This window comes from Asparagus officinalis, chromosome 7 (assembly GCF_001876935.1).
Source record: "Asparagus officinalis chromosome 7, Aspof.V1, whole genome shotgun sequence".
Classification (NCBI taxonomy): Eukaryota; Viridiplantae; Streptophyta; class Magnoliopsida; order Asparagales; family Asparagaceae; genus Asparagus; species Asparagus officinalis.
The window spans coordinates 72,524,091-72,542,681 of NC_033800.1; the positions used below are offsets into that span (position 1 = coordinate 72,524,091).

At 38.5% G+C, this 18,591-nt stretch overlaps 1 protein-coding gene across 1 annotated transcript; it reads right to left on the minus strand.

The window, feature by feature from the left end:
- On the minus strand, window positions 7,999-17,478 carry LOC109849621 (proteasome subunit beta type-4). The gene is made up of 7 exons (XM_020419478.1): window positions 17,378-17,478; window positions 17,227-17,279; window positions 15,320-15,396; window positions 14,165-14,294; window positions 13,788-13,947; window positions 13,526-13,711; window positions 7,999-8,386 (listed from the first exon to the last, which is right to left on the minus strand). Exons 1-7 carry the CDS (start codon window positions 17,381-17,383, stop codon window positions 8,273-8,275), a joined length of 726 nt encoding a protein of 241 aa, XP_020275067.1. The 5' UTR covers window positions 17,384-17,478; the 3' UTR covers window positions 7,999-8,272.

Consider the following 18,591-nt stretch of genomic DNA (forward strand, 5'->3'; position numbering starts at 1 on the left):
TGGTGGCATATGCTTTATCTGTAGAGGTCGTTGATGATTTTATTCCTGCCACATTCAGGGAGGTAGAGTCCAGCTCTGATTCCATTAGGTGGAGGAATGCTATGGAGGAGGAGATGCAATCTCTTCAGAAGAACGACACTTGGGAACTTGCACAGCTACCTAAGGGTAAGAAAGCTATTGGTTGCAAGTGGGTGTATGCTAAGAAGGAGGGATCTTCTATTGGGGACATTTGGTTCAAGGCCAGATTGGTTGCCAAAGGATATGCACAGCTTGAGGGCGTTGATTACAACGAGGTGTTTTCACCCGTTGTGAAGCATTCGTCGATTCGGATACTATTGGCATTAGTGGCACAGCTAGACTTAGATTTGGTCCAAATGGACGTGAAGACGACCTTTCTACATGGAGACTTAGACGAGGAGATCTACATGACACAACCTATGGGGTTTAAAGCTGCAGGAAGGGAAATTTTGATGTGCAAACTGATGAAATCTCTTTATGGACTGAAGCAATCACCACGACAGTGGTATAAGAGATTTGATAGCTTTATGATTGGTCGAGGGTACACGAGGAGCCCTTATGACCCATGTGTTTATATGCATAAGCTACAAGATGGTGAGCACATTTATTTGTTATTGTATGTTGATGATATGCTCATAGCTTCCAGGAACACTTCAGCTATTGGGAAATTGAAAAAGAAGCTGTCATCTGAATTTGAGATGAAGGACCTGGGAGAGGCTAAGAAGATATTGGGTATGGAGATTGAGAGAGACAGGGTGAAGGGGAGATTGAAGCTAACACAGAGGAGTTTTTGAGGGTAATACCAAGGTGGTGAGTACTCCATTAGCTCCCCACTTTAAGCTTTCAGCTTTGATGTCACCAGTTTCAGTGGAGTATAGGGACTACATGTCCAAAGTTCCGTATGCCAGTGCAGTGGGTAGCTTGATGTATGCTATGGTGTGTACGATGCCAGATTTGTCACAGGCAGTGAGCATGGTATCTAGGTACATGTATAACCCCGGGAAGGGGCAGTGGGAGGCCGTGAAGTGGATTCTACGGTATATTAAGGGTACCGTGAATGTTGGGTTGATATTTGCGAAGAATGATGAGACAGGGCAGGATTGTATTGGCTACGTGGATTCAGACTATGCCGGAGATCTTGACAAGCGTCGGTCCACTACAGGTTATGTTTTTACATTGGCTAGTGCACCGGTGTGTTGGAGATGCACTCTTCAGTCTACAGTGACGCTTTCTACTACGGAGGCGGAATATATGGCGGTGACTGAAGCAGTGAAGGAGGCTTTGTGGCTACATGGCTTGTTGGATGATTTGGGGATTGCACAGGAGACCATTCAGGTACATTGTGATAGTATGTCAGCTATCTATTTGGCGAAGAACCAAGTCTACCATGCTCGCACGAAGCACATTGATGTCAGATTTCATTTTGTACGTGACGTATTGGATGATGGTGATGTCACGTTGGTGAAGGTCCACACTAAGGATAACCCTGCTGATATGTTGACCAAAGTTGTACCAGGTGTGAAGTTTGGTCATTGTTTGAAATTGTTGAATATTCTTCATTGTTGAGGCCGTTGGCGGCCATTTGGATGAACTACGTTCGGCTTGATTCCTTGGGCAAGAGGATACGTAGGCAGTCTTGCAGATGCAGCCGGTTGAAGTTGATTGGGGGTGTTTTGGTGTCGGCTCAGTTTTGGGATAAACGTTCGCCACGAATCGGGTTTCGGCCTGGGTCTGTTTTCCAGACCCGTTTCATTTGGGTTTTATATAAATACCCAAGTGTTGTTCTAGGGTTAATTGTAGGGTGATTTTGAGCTGCCAAGAGGGGATTTCTAGGGCTTCTTTTGTTTGGAGTCTATTGGAGAGATCAAGTGATCTTGTTTGAGGGTTTTGGGTAAGATTTGTAACCCTAATTTGTATTCCCCTTGATTTCTATTAGTGAAACTCCCTCCTCCTTGCCCCGTGGACGTAGGCACATTGCCGAACCACGTATATCTTGTGTTCTTGTTGTGATTGAGTTGCTTGTGTTGCATTGTAGTCTACTATTGTTCTCGTGTGTGCTATTGTATTGTCTAATTTGGGCTTCCGCGGCGCACAACATAAACATCGCGGCATAGCCAGGATAAGGTACCACATCACGACACCCTTGCAGGGGTGGTAACATAGAGAAAGTCATTGTCGTTCAATAGAAAGTTTTAGAGCGTGCAACACCTCAGCTCCTAGTTTTAGTTGAAGTGATGATAGGAAACAACACGAAATGTTGAATTCACGGTGGTAGGTCGCGAAAGATGTAAAAGATTAAAGCTAAACATCCGGTGCTCCGTTGCTCCATTCTTCGATCGGCCCGTGGGCTAGCGCGAGGAAAGTGCGAACATTGGTATTGGGAGGTATCTCGCGGAAACGAACTCCAAAATTAACGGCGTTGTATCCGGTAAAAGATATGATGTCCGAACATTCATCTGAATTTGGCTTCGTAGCTAAGAAAAGCGAACGGACTTCAGCCGAAAGCGGGGTGTACAGCGAGGGCGGGAGGATGCAAACCAGATCGGTAGTGCCGTGAGAGTTATTGACTTGATAAGTCCACCATGCCGTTCCTTTCTTCACGAACGGGTCGACCGTCTTACACGGGATGCCCAGATCCTTGAAGGTTGGAATGTATGATTGGTAATCGGTGATGTTGAAATCAGCATCAGCGCGGCCTTCGTGCCCTGTTGCTTCTGGATAGGTTGGTACCAGGATGTAATTGGTTTCTAGACTTGAAGTCTGAAATGAACCGAAATCTTGGATAGCTATCGCTAGAGGGAGGGGAAGCTCCACTTCCTTCGTATAATGCGGAGGAGTTGGGTACCGTGTTGCCTGCTTGCCATAAGCACGATGTATGTTGCGCAACTTTGCGTAAAGTGCACACACGCATGCATTGACAGTGAGCGGGACAATCTCAGCTAACTCGGCAGCTATTTCAGAATCATGGAGGTGTCCATGACCATAGTAGCGGATGGTCAAGACTTTAGTCAATACATCAGAGATGCAACGACGAAACTCTGGAACATCAATCTCGAGATAAATAACTTCAAGCTTCTTTGACGTCACTGGACGGCGGTATCCTAGTTCTCCGCTTGTCTTAAGCTTATGAATGTAGAGAGGGTTATATAATTGATATCCAGTACTGTAAGACGAGTATGCTCTCGAGACAGCAGTTCAGCTTGCTTGCCAAGCTTATGAGTGTAGAGAGGGTTGATATCCATTGTAAGACGAGTATGCTCTCGAAACAGCAGTTCATCAGCTTGCTTGCGGGCGCCATCATCGTTACTTTGGTCCTGAGGTTGAGGAGCTCTCGGCACAATCTGTGTCGTCGAAGTGGAAGCGGGTTGGTGCTCCAGCTTACGTTTCTTGAGCCCATCTTCAGGGTTCGTTGGTGTCATTTGACCAGTTGCCATCGTCCTGTGGTGAGATAGTTAAAAATAATAGATCAACCCTACAGAAAGTTTGCATAGCGAGGTCAGCTACCAACGGAGGAAGAGAGAAGTGTAGGAGATTATAACCTGTAGTCAAAAAGTTAATAAAAATCTTCTACAACTTAAAGTGATAACGATCTTCCTCGGATCATTATCTAGAGGGGAAACAAGTCATACGTTGTTTAGCTCCGTTTTGTAAATATCAAAGAAATACCACTGTTATAGGCAGTCATTTTCTTTTTAGACTACATAAACATGGTGATGGTACCTCATGCTGATTTTTTTTTTTTTTTTTTTGGCTTTGCCTTGCACAGTTGTGTGTTACCTTATATGTTGTTTCAGTTTAATGCACATTGTTGCTGATCTATTCATTTTTGTTTGTTTATTTATTTTTTTGACAACAAGAAACATAGTGGTGGGGCTCATGTGCCTGTGAACTCTCGGGCTCTCCCTCTCTCTCTCAAGGCATAGTAGTCCCCTAAGAGCATTGCAGCAAGCTCTCACCCCACCTCCTAAGGCTGAGGTGGCGGTGGGAGCTTGCCGCAGATGCTCCAGCAAGCTCCCAAGGTTGATCCTTGGGCTGGCGTGGCGCGCAGCCTAGGGAGGGGTGCCAAGGAGCTCCCAAGCTCTCCACAAATTTGTGGAGCGCTTGGGAGCTCCCAAGCTCTCAATGTCCACGTCAGCCTAAGGAGATGGCTTGGGAGCTCCTTGTGAGATTTTTCTAACCCGACATGAACAGTAAATTAGCCGTTGAGATTTTTCAAAACTGACATGAACAGTAAATTAGCCGTTGAGATTTAAAAAATTGTCATGAACAGTAAAAATTTTCTATAAATACTCAATTCACTACACAAAACATTTCACACAACTCTCTCATCAAAAAAACTCTATATTTTCCTATCAAATTACAAATCTTATGGATCCCTCATTTCACACAACTCTCTCATCAAAAAAACTCTATATTTTCCTATCAAATTACAAATCTTATGGATCCCTCCCAAAACTTTTATTCGCAACTAAAAACTCTATATTTTCCTATCAAATTACAAATCTTATGGATCCCTCCCAAAACTTTTATTCGCAACTCATTACCGGTGAAGGATCAGCCTTATACTCGCCGTTCTACACAGACATCGTAGAAGAAGGTCACCACATCCATGAGTTCTCACAATCGGTAACACAACAAGTGTCATCCCAAGAAATACCTACCACAAAGAAGAAGAAGGCTTACACACGGTCCGAAAATTGGACTGTCCACGAGGATAAGCTTCTTGCGTCTGCTTGGCTGAACACAAGCCAAGACGCCATCTAAGGTACGGGACAACACAAAGATAAGTTTTGGCACAGAGCTAACGACTACTTTATCCAATATTCCACCGGTCCAATAAGCCGCACACTAAACCAAATGATGCATCATTGGTCAACGATTCAACTGCCCGTCAACAAGTTCTGCAGGTGCGTTGCTCAGATTGAAGAAGTCAAAGATCTGGTACGGAAATTATTGACCAGGTAAATATTTAACTTATAAACACATATGGGCTCCTCCTGTGCACGTTTGTCTTCTTCAACGTTCTCTTCAAGCGTCATATGTTTAATTATTCTAAATTTAACTCTTGTGTAGACAGTAAAAGTAAAATAATTATATAAATCTCTTTATGATAAATCATTCGTGTTTGACCATTGCTGGGTTGAGTTGCGTCATCATCAAAAGTGGATCCAACAGATTGAAACTTACAATAAGATTTGATCACAGCCGAGAAGAACCACAAACTCTGATTCCTCATCAAACAATTCCTCTCCAGCAACGTGCTGGTCCACGAACAATCGCAAATCGAGTTTGCAACACGTCAAAAGCTCGCTCGACATCTTTTCTTGCTATCTCTTGTTGTTGAGCAAAGTACTTATATTTTTTTTATTCGAGGTTCTGAAATAGTCTTCACTAATGTGGACCACTCTGGGTAAATCCCATCAATGAGATAGTATCTAATATTGTACTCATAGTCATTGACGGTATAGTTGCGCGGTGAAGCTCTTCCCTCTGCAAGCTGTGCGAAAACCGATGAACGATATAGTACATTGATGTCATTATGAGACCTTGGCAGTCCAAAGAAGGCATGCTATATCCAAAGATCTTTGCTAGCTACAGCCTCCAAAATAATTGTAGGTTCATGAAAATGCCCAGCATACATACCATGCTAGGCGGTTGGACAGTTCTTCCATGTCCAGTGCATGCAGTCGATGCTCCCAAGCATACCAGGAAAACCTCATTGTGAACCTTCCTCAAGCAGGCGTGCAACAACGTCTTCATTAGTCGGTGAATGAAGGTATTCCGCCCTAAAGATGTCGATAATCGATCGAACGAACCTCTTCAGCCTCTCAATCGACGTACTTTCACCGATCCGAACGTAGTCGTCAACGGAGTCAGCGGATGCTTCATATGCGAGCATTCGCATAGCTGCAATAATCTTTTGAAGGCTAGATAGTCCCAACTGTCCAGCATAATTCCTCTTTTGAACGAAGTACTCGTCATGTTCGCCGACTGCGTTGTGGATTCGAAGGAATAACGAATGCGACATTCTGAATCTTCGACGAAAATAATGAAGAGGATAGGTTGGTGTGTCTGCAAAACAATCTTGGAACAACCGGTTGTGACCTTCCAGTCGGTTTCGATGGAGCACGATACGTCTTTTGTGTTGACGTGCAGTTCCAACTTTCTCTTGTTCTTCTTCCTCGACAACAGCAGCTCACATAAGAAAGAACGTCTTCATCATTTCATCATCGCTTGAACTAGATGAGCTAGACATTTTGTTGTGGGAGATGATGGGTTGAGGTGAGAAGGCGTCGAATTTTATGAGAATCAGTCGGTTGACGGTCAAAGTGCGCGATACCTCGAACTTTGTGCCCAACGGATAGGAATATGTCAGTTGTCAGTGAAAGTGCATGCTCCCTCGAAGACTGTGTTCAATGGATATGAATCTGTCGGTTGTCGATGGAAATATAGGCAACCTCGAAGACCACGGGTTACCTCGAAGATCGTGCCCAGTGGATAGGATTATGTTGGTTGTTGATGAAAGTGTGTGCTCCCTCGAAGACCGTGTCCAACGGTTAGGAATCAAATAAAATAGGTTTAAATATAATTGAAATTAATGGGTAATAAAAATAAAATAGAAGAGGAGTTTTTTGATATTGTTAGAGCTCCTCACTATGAGCTTGTTGGAGACATTAGTTAGGAGGAGGATGTGACATTAAAAATGGTGGGTCATGGTCTTGAGAGGGCTTGAGAGCTCTCCAACAAGGACTCCCAACTAGGAGCTTGTTGGAGATGCTCTAACCAAGTTTCCCATCGCCAAAAAAACATGGACAATGTATTTCCTTTTTGGAGTTTTCAGATATTACTCCCTTAAATGTCTTGTTATTTGAAATAAGCTCCTCAAAACATTGATACTTTTGGGTCCCCCAGGTTACTTTATCTTGCAAGTTGTGCTAAACTTGGGACCTAGTAACATTTCAATGATCCTAGGTACTAATTTCAAACGATTCACTACTTAACTGAGTAATATTTAAATTTAAAATAAAATAAAAAACCCTTTTCCTCTTCCTTTTTAAACAAATACCGTAGTCTCCTGTAGAACTATAACCTAGAAAAGTAGAAGGCAGTTTGACAACCATGTAAAATAAAATAACAAGTGCCCGCCCTTGTAATATTGAGAATTTGAACTTGTTACCTTCAAATATAGAACTTGATTCACTCAAGGGTAAAAACGCAGGGATGATAACTAGGGGTAGAAACGAATCAAATTCCAATCAAATATCCCAGTATTCATATTTGGTTTGTATGTGACCAATTGAATTCATATTCGAATTCAAAATGAATAGGAAACCAGTATTCAAATTTGATTCGGATAGTACTCAAATATTCGATATCTATTTGCTAGTTATTTGAATATTCACTATTCATTAAGAGTGTTTAGGTAGTCTTTGCAAATTATTCGGTGGATATTCGGCTATTCATTATCCTAGTCTTGCAATAGAACCAAACATAATAAATCTGATGAACATGCAACCTAGTGATATATAATATTTACAAATAAAAAACTACTTATATATATTTGCAAGCAGGAAAATGAAATTTTAAGGACTCAACAGTATAAACAGATACTTTATAAAACAAAACGAATCAAATCTAATATACTATGGTTAAAATCTACTCGTTTATGAACCGAATAATAAAAACTCTTCGTTTACTATTATTAAATAAACTATCGAATTGAATATGACCACACACTTAAGCAAACTGAGGGTAAAAGAGCCAAAAAGAATTTCAGTCAGCAAGGGTATCATCTGTTAAAATGATCTACATAGATAATAAATTCAACAACATCATGCTTCATGGGGGTCCATGCGCACTTAACCCATAATAAATAGCACGGAGAGAATCATTCATTTCATTCCATCTTCATTAGGGTCTAGCCTAGTAAATCCAACACCGTGCTCTACCTAGTCGAAAATTGCAAACATAAGCTTAAGCTCAACTCCAAACGATCCCAAAAGGGAATCAACCACTCAGCAAGCACAAAAGATGAACACAATCGAATGGCAAAATGTCTTTAAACCTGTAAACAGTTCATTCACAACTGAAGAAACAAACCACTGATCGCTCTCAAATAAACATGGAAATTAAGCATAATAAACCGGCACCTCGTTCTAATGGCTCATAGCTATCCGTGCCCAGCAAAAGATAACCAACCATATAGATCCTTTTAGCAACAAACTAGTACACCATCCAACCATAACGGAGCAATTTACCAGGATCCTTGAGCATTCTTGGCTGGATTTTCAAAGGAAGAGAAGCCCCAGAAAGTCTTCAAGGCGTAGGGTTGCGAAATGGTTACCCCGTCGTCAGTGATCTTGGCGATCTGAAATTTTATCAAAGAAACATATTTCAGGTTTCCGTGAAGAAGTGACCAACTAGAAAAACTTAGCTCATTCCATGTTAAAAAAGTACATGAATTCTGAGCATATTGCATGTGTAAATGAACCAGTAAGATGAGCTTTCAAGTACCTTGAATTTAATCAGACATGATATATGACGCGTTTGTGTGTGTAAGGTGAAGGGGTAAGGTTTCCGTGAAGAAGTGACCAACTAGAAAAACTTAGCTCATTCCATGTTAAAAAAGTACATGAATTCTGAGCATATTGCATGTGTAAATGAACCAGTAAGATGAGCTTTCAAGTACCTTGAATTTAATCAGACATGATATATGACGCGTTTGTGTGTGTAAGGTGAAGGGGTAAGTGAAGGACAAAGATCTAGAAGTTTGATGTATAGCAATGTTATGGCTCCTATAACTCCTTTTTATTGTGTTGGGAAAATTGTTTGGTTCTTACAGACAACTGCTATATATGTTTGCTTAAAGACGAGATATAAGGTTTTAAGAGAGTTACGATTATATAGAGTTTTCTTTTTTGCCGGAGAAAAAGGGTAGTCCGAGCGGCGAGCATCCATGGAGCATATTTCATTAGACAAAGAGTCATTTAGAAATGTAAATTTAGAAATGTAGATTGAGATCCCTTTATACGAACATAGCAGGAGAGGTATGCACAAAATGACATGATATTACTGCATCAAGAATGCGGTATAATACATGTTGTAATTGTTGATGTTCATCTTTCGTTCAAATAATATTGGTAAAACTGGAAGAATAAAGAACTGCTCTGATAGTGATAAATTAATATGTTTGGGGATGGAGGATCACACTTTTTTGTTGGATTTTAATCCAAAGTCAATGGCTAATAAATGGAATGTTTTTATTGATATTGTGCTTGGCCTCAGAGTTCTGAAGACAAAAATATTTCTTCTTGAGTATTCATTTTCTTCGTTTTTAGACTAGAGCTCCAATCTAGTAGGAGTTTTATTTTCCATGTCTGCACATTCTTCTACTATTTTGGCAACAGATTATTATGTTATGTTGGGAAGAAATAGGGTTTAGGCTGTTAGTTAGTGACACAAATTTTCTATTTAAGATGCTTGTTTCCAATGCGGAATTGTATTTAGACATCCAGGGCATGTTTGTTTCTTTCCCAAAATATAGGAAACCAATTCTAGTAGTAAAACACCTATTTCCATCCTTTTTCGTGTGCTTCTAGGAAAAAAAATATTATTTTTTCTGCCATGGAAACACGGGGAGGAAATGTTTTCTATCTCATTCATTTGTTTGGTTCAAAAACCAAAAATAAGAAAACATTTTAGTTGGAAACAATTCTCTCATTATTAAACTAATATATTTTACAAACTCCCCATGTCACCCCATTATTTAATTATTAAAACCTACATTTCCACCAAATTTGTGCCCATTACGTCACATTTTGAGAGGAAATGGTTTCTATCCAACATGTGATATTTTCACCACTTTTAAGTAAAACTTTCTTAAAACTTTTTGGTGAAACAAACGACGGAATAGGAAAGCTGCGGAATTTTTTTTGGACTTTCTGATGGTATCAGGTTACTAAGGGTTTCCACTCGAAACAAACACTCCTAATGTTAAATATATCATTTTAGAATTATTGGGGAAAACATTTCTTAATTTGTTTGGGGGAAAGATAAATGCCTTTGAAGAAACTCTGTTGTCATATGCTCATCTCAGAAAATATATTATATCTAGTAAAAAGATAGATTCACAATGAGAAAATGGTACATGGCGAATTGGTTCATTAACTCTTGGATTGAAGTGGGAAGATCCTCACTTAGGGGTTGTTTGGTTGTATGTTTTTATCATGTAAAATGATGGAAAATGTAAAAAAATGGGTCCTTATATCAGCTTTCATCACTTTACATTGTTTGTTTAAATTCTCTTTTACATGAAAAGCTTACACCTTTTGATGATGCGTCACCGAAAGCAAAATCACCACAAAATTAGAAGTGATTTTGTTGGAAAGCTGACACAATGTCATAAATGTGTCCAAAAAATAATAAAAAATCAAAACCTTGTAGAAAGTAGTGAGGTGGATAACCACTTTTTATTTTGTGTAATAAATACTCTAGTTTATATTATACCAAGGTTATCGATAGCGGATAGCGTCGCGTAGCGATGAGGCATCACTAAGACTATTTCGGGTTATTGCGGCAAAATAACGGTAAAAAACGCAAAGTCAAATAGCGGCCTAATTTAGATATGTATAAATATTAAAAAAATTAAAGAAAAATCTAAGAAATCTAAAAGTACATATTGGATGATTTAAAGAGATCCTAAACATAAAATAGACATGTAACCATCACGTAATATCGAAGATGACTGGAGGAGTCAAAAAATCGTCGTCTTCGAGAAGAAGAGCTTAGCGGTGACAGGACTGCCCTAAGAGAAGCTCACGGTGAAGGAGGTGAGATGAAGTATCAATGTAGGTGTCAGAGGCTATGAGAGATGACGGGAGTATGCTGAAAATCACATGAGACGGTGGAATGTAATGGTCAAGGGTTGAGTTTAATTTTAAAAAAATAAACCTCAAACCGCTTTTAAATAGCAGTCAAAAAACAAATTTCGAATGCAATCGCTCACTATTTACCGTTATGACACACTATTGATCGCTTTTACGAACAGACATTCCGCAATGTCATCGCTATTGCATGATAGCGTAGCGGGCGATAGCGTCGCGGGAAGGGACCGTTAACGCTATTAGCGCCGCTATTGCGGGGCTATTTACCGCTATTTATAACAGTGTATTATACTATCCAAACAATGTAATACTATTATTTTAGGATTCACAAAGATTCCTAACTAAACAATGTAAACACTCGAATGGAAAATGGTGAGGTGGATAACCACTTTCTATTTTGTGTCATAAATACTCTAGTTTCCTAAAGGCATCCAAACAGCCCCTTACAAGCTAACTTATTTGGAGTTTTACCAGCTAGGTAGGTATGGAAAAGGTAGCTTAAAAGCTACTTTTGACAACAAAAAAAAAGTAAGCCCCCGCAAGCACCATCTACATAATATGTGATCAGCAAGGACCAGTATGCTCCCCATAATAATATTTGAGGAGTTTATACAACGGGTCACTGAAATCTAGCTAGATGTATTTTCAAAATTAACACAAAAAGGAGATAATGCAGATATGAATAAATTGAGGATAAGAAGTAATAGCGAGGAAGCAATATAAGTTATGTTCTCACTTCAAGGAAACAAGATCAACGCGTACATTATAAGTCATAGAATAAAAAGATCAAAAATTGGAACAGATCATAGAATGCCAGAACAGTGAAGATGAGCTTTATCAGATACAGGTGATCAGATAAAGGTTTCCCCCCTTTTTCTGGGAAATTCCAATAGAAACAGATCTAGATCATAAAAGGATGGGGGAAAAGATACACAAATAGCATCAAACAATAGGGCCTGTCTGGCAGACTCAATAAACTCATTTTAGTGAGTACAAAATGGGTCCATGTGGTTGGCCCTACTTCGGCAATTTAGAAAGGTGGAGTAAAGTTGTACTTTTTTAGGCCCAATTTTAGTCAATAAATAGATTAGGAACAAACCAAGTCACCCTTGGTCCAAAAGAGAACTAAGCTAGAATGGTACAAATATGTTCTGATCTAAAAATTAGGCAAACTTTAAACTATAACTAGTTCAATAAAATTGAGTTTAGATTAACTTAGGCCAAGTGGAGTTAGTTCAAAAGTGAATTAGGTTATTTTCAAAGTTGTCAAACAGAGCCATAGAGGATCTAAGAAATTTTGCTGTTTGAAATTGCCAATTTCAAAAAAACAACACACAAATGTGAGTGGACCCCCAAGAATCATATGACATGAGAAGAGAGAGAGGTGATAAGAAACACTGAAACAGTTCAACGATGGATTGCAATACGTAGAATGCAGCAAGGGCCCAAGACAGATAAAAAAGAATGAAATATAACAGCGATGCAATTGGAATTGAATTCTAATCAACATAAAGGAAGAAATTGACGTAGGGATGAAATGAGGTGTTTGACGTCAACCTTGATGTCATTATTAAGCAATCTATCATTCTAATCTATGGTTCAATATTAGTTTCACTTAACTGTACTGAAATCTGAACCCATTTACGAACTTGCAGTATAGATACATAATAACAAACTTCGAGTAAGAAGAACAAATGATGTATAAATCGGAACAAGGTAATTGATAATTGATATCAAACTTGATATCATTATTAGACTTGGTACATAATTCTATGTTTTCAATCGCAAATAAACATCAGCTATTAACTTTTAATTCTACACAAAAAATTGCAACGAGAAACATGAGCATCTGATACGGGTGAAAGACTTATATAGCCAATATGTAACACAGCACATCTTACCATAATTATTATTATTTTTTTCATTGCGGAACTTAGTGACTAACATTTCCTATATATTCTTAATGTGCGTTGTTACTTTCATAAATACTTCCAAAACCAACATTAACAATAAAAATACCAAGTGTGAGTTGATGGATATGCATGATATTAGGGAAGTACTCAGAAAGTGTGAGTTGTGTCTAACAAGTGTCAAACAAGTTACTTACAGACTAAACAAAAATCATAAATATGAGGACATATTAAATAGTTGTGACACACCAAGTGACTGTTTTTCCAGACAGCCTTCAGGAATCATGATATAAGCCTTCCTGGCACCGTGGGGCCCAAGGTGAAGTGTTAGGGTTAAATAGATCTATATTTAAATGAAGCCCCTCACTAGGACAAAAGATATGTCTATGGCATGCCTCTGGAAACCAATCAATTGTGTTAAAATAATACCAGTACAATGCGATGCTAACAGCAAATTAGGAACCATAGAACAGACATGATATCCTGATTTCAACATTAGGTGAACAACCACAGTCTTCAAGAATCAAACTACAACTAACTTTTGCAAATAGAGAAAATAGGACAACATAGAGATCAAGTTGAACTTTAAATGTGCCTCAGGACAAATAAGTTTTATTAGATCACTGAAAGTATACTGGTAGATATCAGTAGCTACATCAAACATACACAGAAATAAGTTTAACAATAGCCAGGTTGATATTCATGAAACTATACCTGGAACTTATTGATGGATGATCTGTCACGGTACAACAGCACAAGCAAACATTTCTCGAGTAGTTTCACAGCCTCTTCATAGGTCAGGTCCTCACGCCACTCAGAACGAAGAATTGGCCTTGCAAGATGATTTCCAAATCCAGTAGCAACATGATTGTCCTCATAATGAGTACCGATCATGCCCACCTGTATATTTTGTCATTTATACAATATCCTTGTACATAGATTCAAATGAAAAAGATTCTGGATTGAATAAACATACCACCCCCAGATACTTCTGCCCATTTTTCACTCCACCAATAACAAGTGAATTCCAGAGAGGATTAAATTTGTTTCGCCTATTATACATGATCCGGTTCAAATAATTGTGAACCTCTTTAGGACCCAAAGAGTTCCCATCATCCCACATATTATCATAAAGACTGCACAATAAAAAAACAGCATAATAATAATTCAACTTGTTCATAGATTCTTAATGCAAACAAATATTATCTGTAATTTTGTACAGTTGCTAGCAAATGAGGGCAGAAGTGCTGGGTACAAGAAACAGTGATCCATTAACTCATGGAAGATGTGCTCAGCAAAGATAAAACTTTAGATGATGATTTACTAAAATATGTTTATGGACTGAATACTTACATTAGCTCATCAAGATAGCGTAATATCTCCTGAAAGTCACTGACTTCTCCACTTGCACCAAGAAGAGAATGTTTACCAATAGGTTTAATCCTCTCCAAATTCTTGTATCGCAAAGTTGAACCATAGGAGCCTATCAGACAAAAACAGAAAATAGCTTAATCAAAGAAATCGCATTCACTAGGTCTCAGGTTCTTAGACAGAACAAAGCAACATCCTTTTAGGATGAAACAACACCTATGCAACAACTAATCCACAAGCTAATGAATTTTGAATCTATAGAGGATGACATCAATTTGATGTGCAAAAAGTAGAGGGAGGGCATGTAAAAGGTTAATACTTCCTAATCTAAATCCTGCACGAGTTTATATCACCGTAAAAAGGAACATTTGAGGCTGTTTTTAATGGATGGATCAGCCAGTACGTTTAGGGTGCAACATGATAAAAGGATTACCTTGCCTATATGTGAAAACTAACTTGTCACGTAGGAACAACTGCATGTGGTAACATACAAGTCTTTCCCTTTTAGGCTGAGGAACTGAGCAAGGCCATGACTCCCAAGGAATGAAGCTAAAATGGAACAAAATGGTGATGTCGGCTAAGAACTAGCAACAATAGCACTCACAAAACTTGAAGCAGAAATCCATGTCAGGGCCTAAACATGGTGAAATATTTAGATTAGAGGCAACTTCAGGATGTTGAAGCAACAAATCACGATGTCTGGGACCCTAGAAGTGGCTTAAATGGTTTCATCTCAACCATCAAGGACATACAACACTTACAACATAAAAGAACGCAAGTTAATGTTAAAAAGAATTGACAGACTGATGCAATATAAAGATGCACTGGAACAAATGATGTGGTACGAAGAATCAAAGACATTATCAACACCTTCAATTTGAGAAAAGTTATGCATCGGAATCCATCCATATGAACACTACATCTATTGCCAAAGATCATGAGTTTGATTTAAAATCATTGCCCAATGCGATTTGATTTAAAACCATTGCCTGATGCTAGTAAAAAAATGACGGGCATGAGTGTTTCAATTATAAACATAACTATGAAATACCTGCCATCAAACTAACACATAAGAGGCAAATAATAACAGAATAAGTAAGCATTTGAGATGTGCCAAGATAGAAGATGAGAAAATACCTCCCATGTCAGCAGCCAAGATAACCCCATCTTTGTATTTCATGCCTAACACCGATGTACCCGTTACAAAGGGTTGCCTGCAAAGAAGATCTAATCATTCAATTTATATTCCACTTATCACCACTATAACTGACAGGGCAATGAATTTTATATTAACACAAAGTAAATTGCACATATAAATTTAATGATCAACAACTACGGTTCAAATAATCCTGCTTGAAAATCTCGTATATGTAAAAGCACATTATTTTTCCGCTAGATTAAGGTTCTAGATTCCAGGGTTTGAGAGACAGACCCATTAATGCAGCAACTCAGTTTTCAACTTGAGGAAGGCCATTTGGCAACCCCCCACCCCCAAAAAAAACTCCCCAACTCCCCACCCCAAAAAATGAAGATCATCTCACTATACCTTTCGCAAATGCTTGAACTGTAAATTCCAAGGTAGACCCTTTACGATAGTGTAACTTACAGACAAGTGACAATCCTATGATGACATATGATTACATTTTTCCTAGATTATCTTCCTATAATTCACGAGTCAGCAGTAACTTATAAGCAGACATATATATAATGAATTCTATGTTCAAGCTACAAAGATATGTAATCTAATTATTATACATAAACAGCACCAATCATCCCCTTAGGGATGAAGACCTTGAATTCTTCAAGGTCTAGTACATAACTTTAGGGTATTGTGAATTTTTACATTGAGGAAGTACAATGATATTTTCTAACAATTAGAGCTAAATTTAGAAATCAAATTACATTTTTCAAAACTATAACACTGTAAAATCAAACCCTAGCAAATTCTGATAGTTAGATATCAACCTGACATCACAAGGAATACAAACTAAAAAAAAATCCAAATAGCAATAAAACAAGAAGCGAACTACAAAGATGTGCAAACTAATTTGCATGCACCATGAGTATCAATCATCCCCTCAGGGACAAAGACTTAACTTCTTGTAATCGGGTGTTCACTATATGAATTTCCACACTATCATATCACTGTTGGTTTTGCTAACAGTTAGATCTAAATTTAGAAATCAAATTAAGTTATTGATAACCCTAACACTTTAAAAACCAATCGCTTTCACCTAAATTCCACTAAATCAACCAAGTTTGCAAATTTGGCGCCCCAATTGCAACGCAGTAAGTTAAAATTCTACTACATTAATGCTGTGTTTGGGAGTTTACTAAGGGAAGGGAAGGAAAGGTAAACAACGGGAAGGGAAGGGAAATGAAGGGAAGGGAATTGTAATATGTTGTTTGGGAGTTGAGTAAGGTGAATGAAGGTGAAAGGAAGTAAATATATATAAATTTACATAAATGACTTTATACTAATAACACATCAGCCCTTTTATTTGTTTTGATGGGGGTAAGAATGTCATTTCACCCCTTTACCCTCCTTTACCCTCCTTTACCCTCCTCTACCACCCAAATCGGGGGGAAGAAAACCAAGCAATTTTACCCTCCGTTCCCATTCCTTCCTCCTCTCTACCCTCCTTAAAAAAAACTCCCAAACAATGTGAAAGCTGCATTTCTCTTCCCCTCCCCCTCTCTACCCTCCATCCAAACAGGGCATAAGTTAATATACCTAGTTTTTTCGCTAGTTGTTTAGCTGCAATTTCGCCCTTCCACCGTTCAAAAAAAATGTCGATAATAAGCTATGGGTATGTAACTCCACGTGGAAGAATTAGCGTAAATTAGCAAATAACTAGATTTGGGGGCCAAAGCTTGCATAAACGGTTGATTTTGGCGGTGAATATGTTTTCTATAAAATAAAATGAAAACCCTAAAATCAAACCCTAAACAAATTCCAACGATCAGATCTCAACCTAAGAAATCGCCAAAAGAGGTCATCTAAAATCAAACAGAAAAGCAAAACAATAAACCCTAAAACTTACAGAGTTCTCTCCGTTGAACCCTCGATCCCCGCGCAAGGCGACCCCCCTCCAAACTGCAGTTCGTCAGATACCATAGTTAATATTAGGTTTTAACGATTCGATCAATTTTTGAATCGAAATTAGAATTTGAGATTTGGATAGAAATTTTTACCTCCATTTCCAACGATTTTTTGAGGGAGAAAAAGCTCACTTTTTTTTCTTCGCTCAATTGAGGGCAGCTCTAGCGTTTCCTCTTTCTCAAGAAACGGGGGAACATAAATACCATCGAGGAGATATCGGGTTTCGAATATGTACTGTGTTGACATTGAATCCGACTGGTATTGGATCGGGTTTTGGGAACGGATTCTGGATCCATGGAGGAAAATATATAGGATACTATTTTTAAGTGCTAGTATGTATTTTCATGAGGAGTCTTCTTTTAGTAATTGTATATTTCTATTAAAAGTACAAATCTCATCAGAAGATCCCCACGCAAATAGGGGCATTTCTCAATCTATTCACAAACGAAAATGCTATTTGGCTCGCTCTTTAACTCGCAAGTTGAACTTGCGCCTACGTGGAGCCAGCCATGTCAGCACCCCCAAAAGCATTCATGTGACATTCCCTTCCTTCCCCAAACTCGTTTCTCTCTCCTCACTTCAACCATCTCCCCAAAAAAACTCACTCCCCTCCCCAATCCTAGCCCCAACTCCGCCGTGACACTGTCGCCGCCCCCTGACTCTCCCCAAAAGAACGATATTTTGTCGTCATCGCCTCCTCCTATGCCGTAGTCCCCTCTATCTCCCATCCCCTCAGCTCTCCATAGAAGCTCTAAAATCGGATAGATCTCTCGCATCCCCCCACTTCAAAACAGGTATCTTTCCTCTTTTTTTAATCCATCAAAAACCCTCGATTTCGTGCAAATTTTACTTTTTCCATCTGATTTGATATGATTTTGGTTTGCATCTTGTTTAATTTCAATCTTATTATAAACTATTTTGGTCTATAAAACTTGTTAAACATTGTTTAAAAAATCATCTTAGAGTGTTCGTTTCCATAACTATAATTCATTCTTGATGCATCACATAGTGTATCGATAGTTTTCTTGCAATGCTCAGTTACAATTTATTGATGAAAACTTCAACAGCTTTATCACCGTCCTTTGATTGTTCTAGTAATTAAATATTTAAGTTTATTTTGGTTCTTTTTAGGAGATTTGAGTTGTTTCTAAGAAAATGTAGGGATTTTGTTTTTATTTATGAGCTTCATACCAGGAAAGCATGATGTAGTTATTATTTAGTTGGATACAAAATTTTTGTTTACTCTAAAGATGAAGTAACTAAAAGAAAATGAAACAACTGCAAGTTTCTTTGTTCAGCTCAGTTT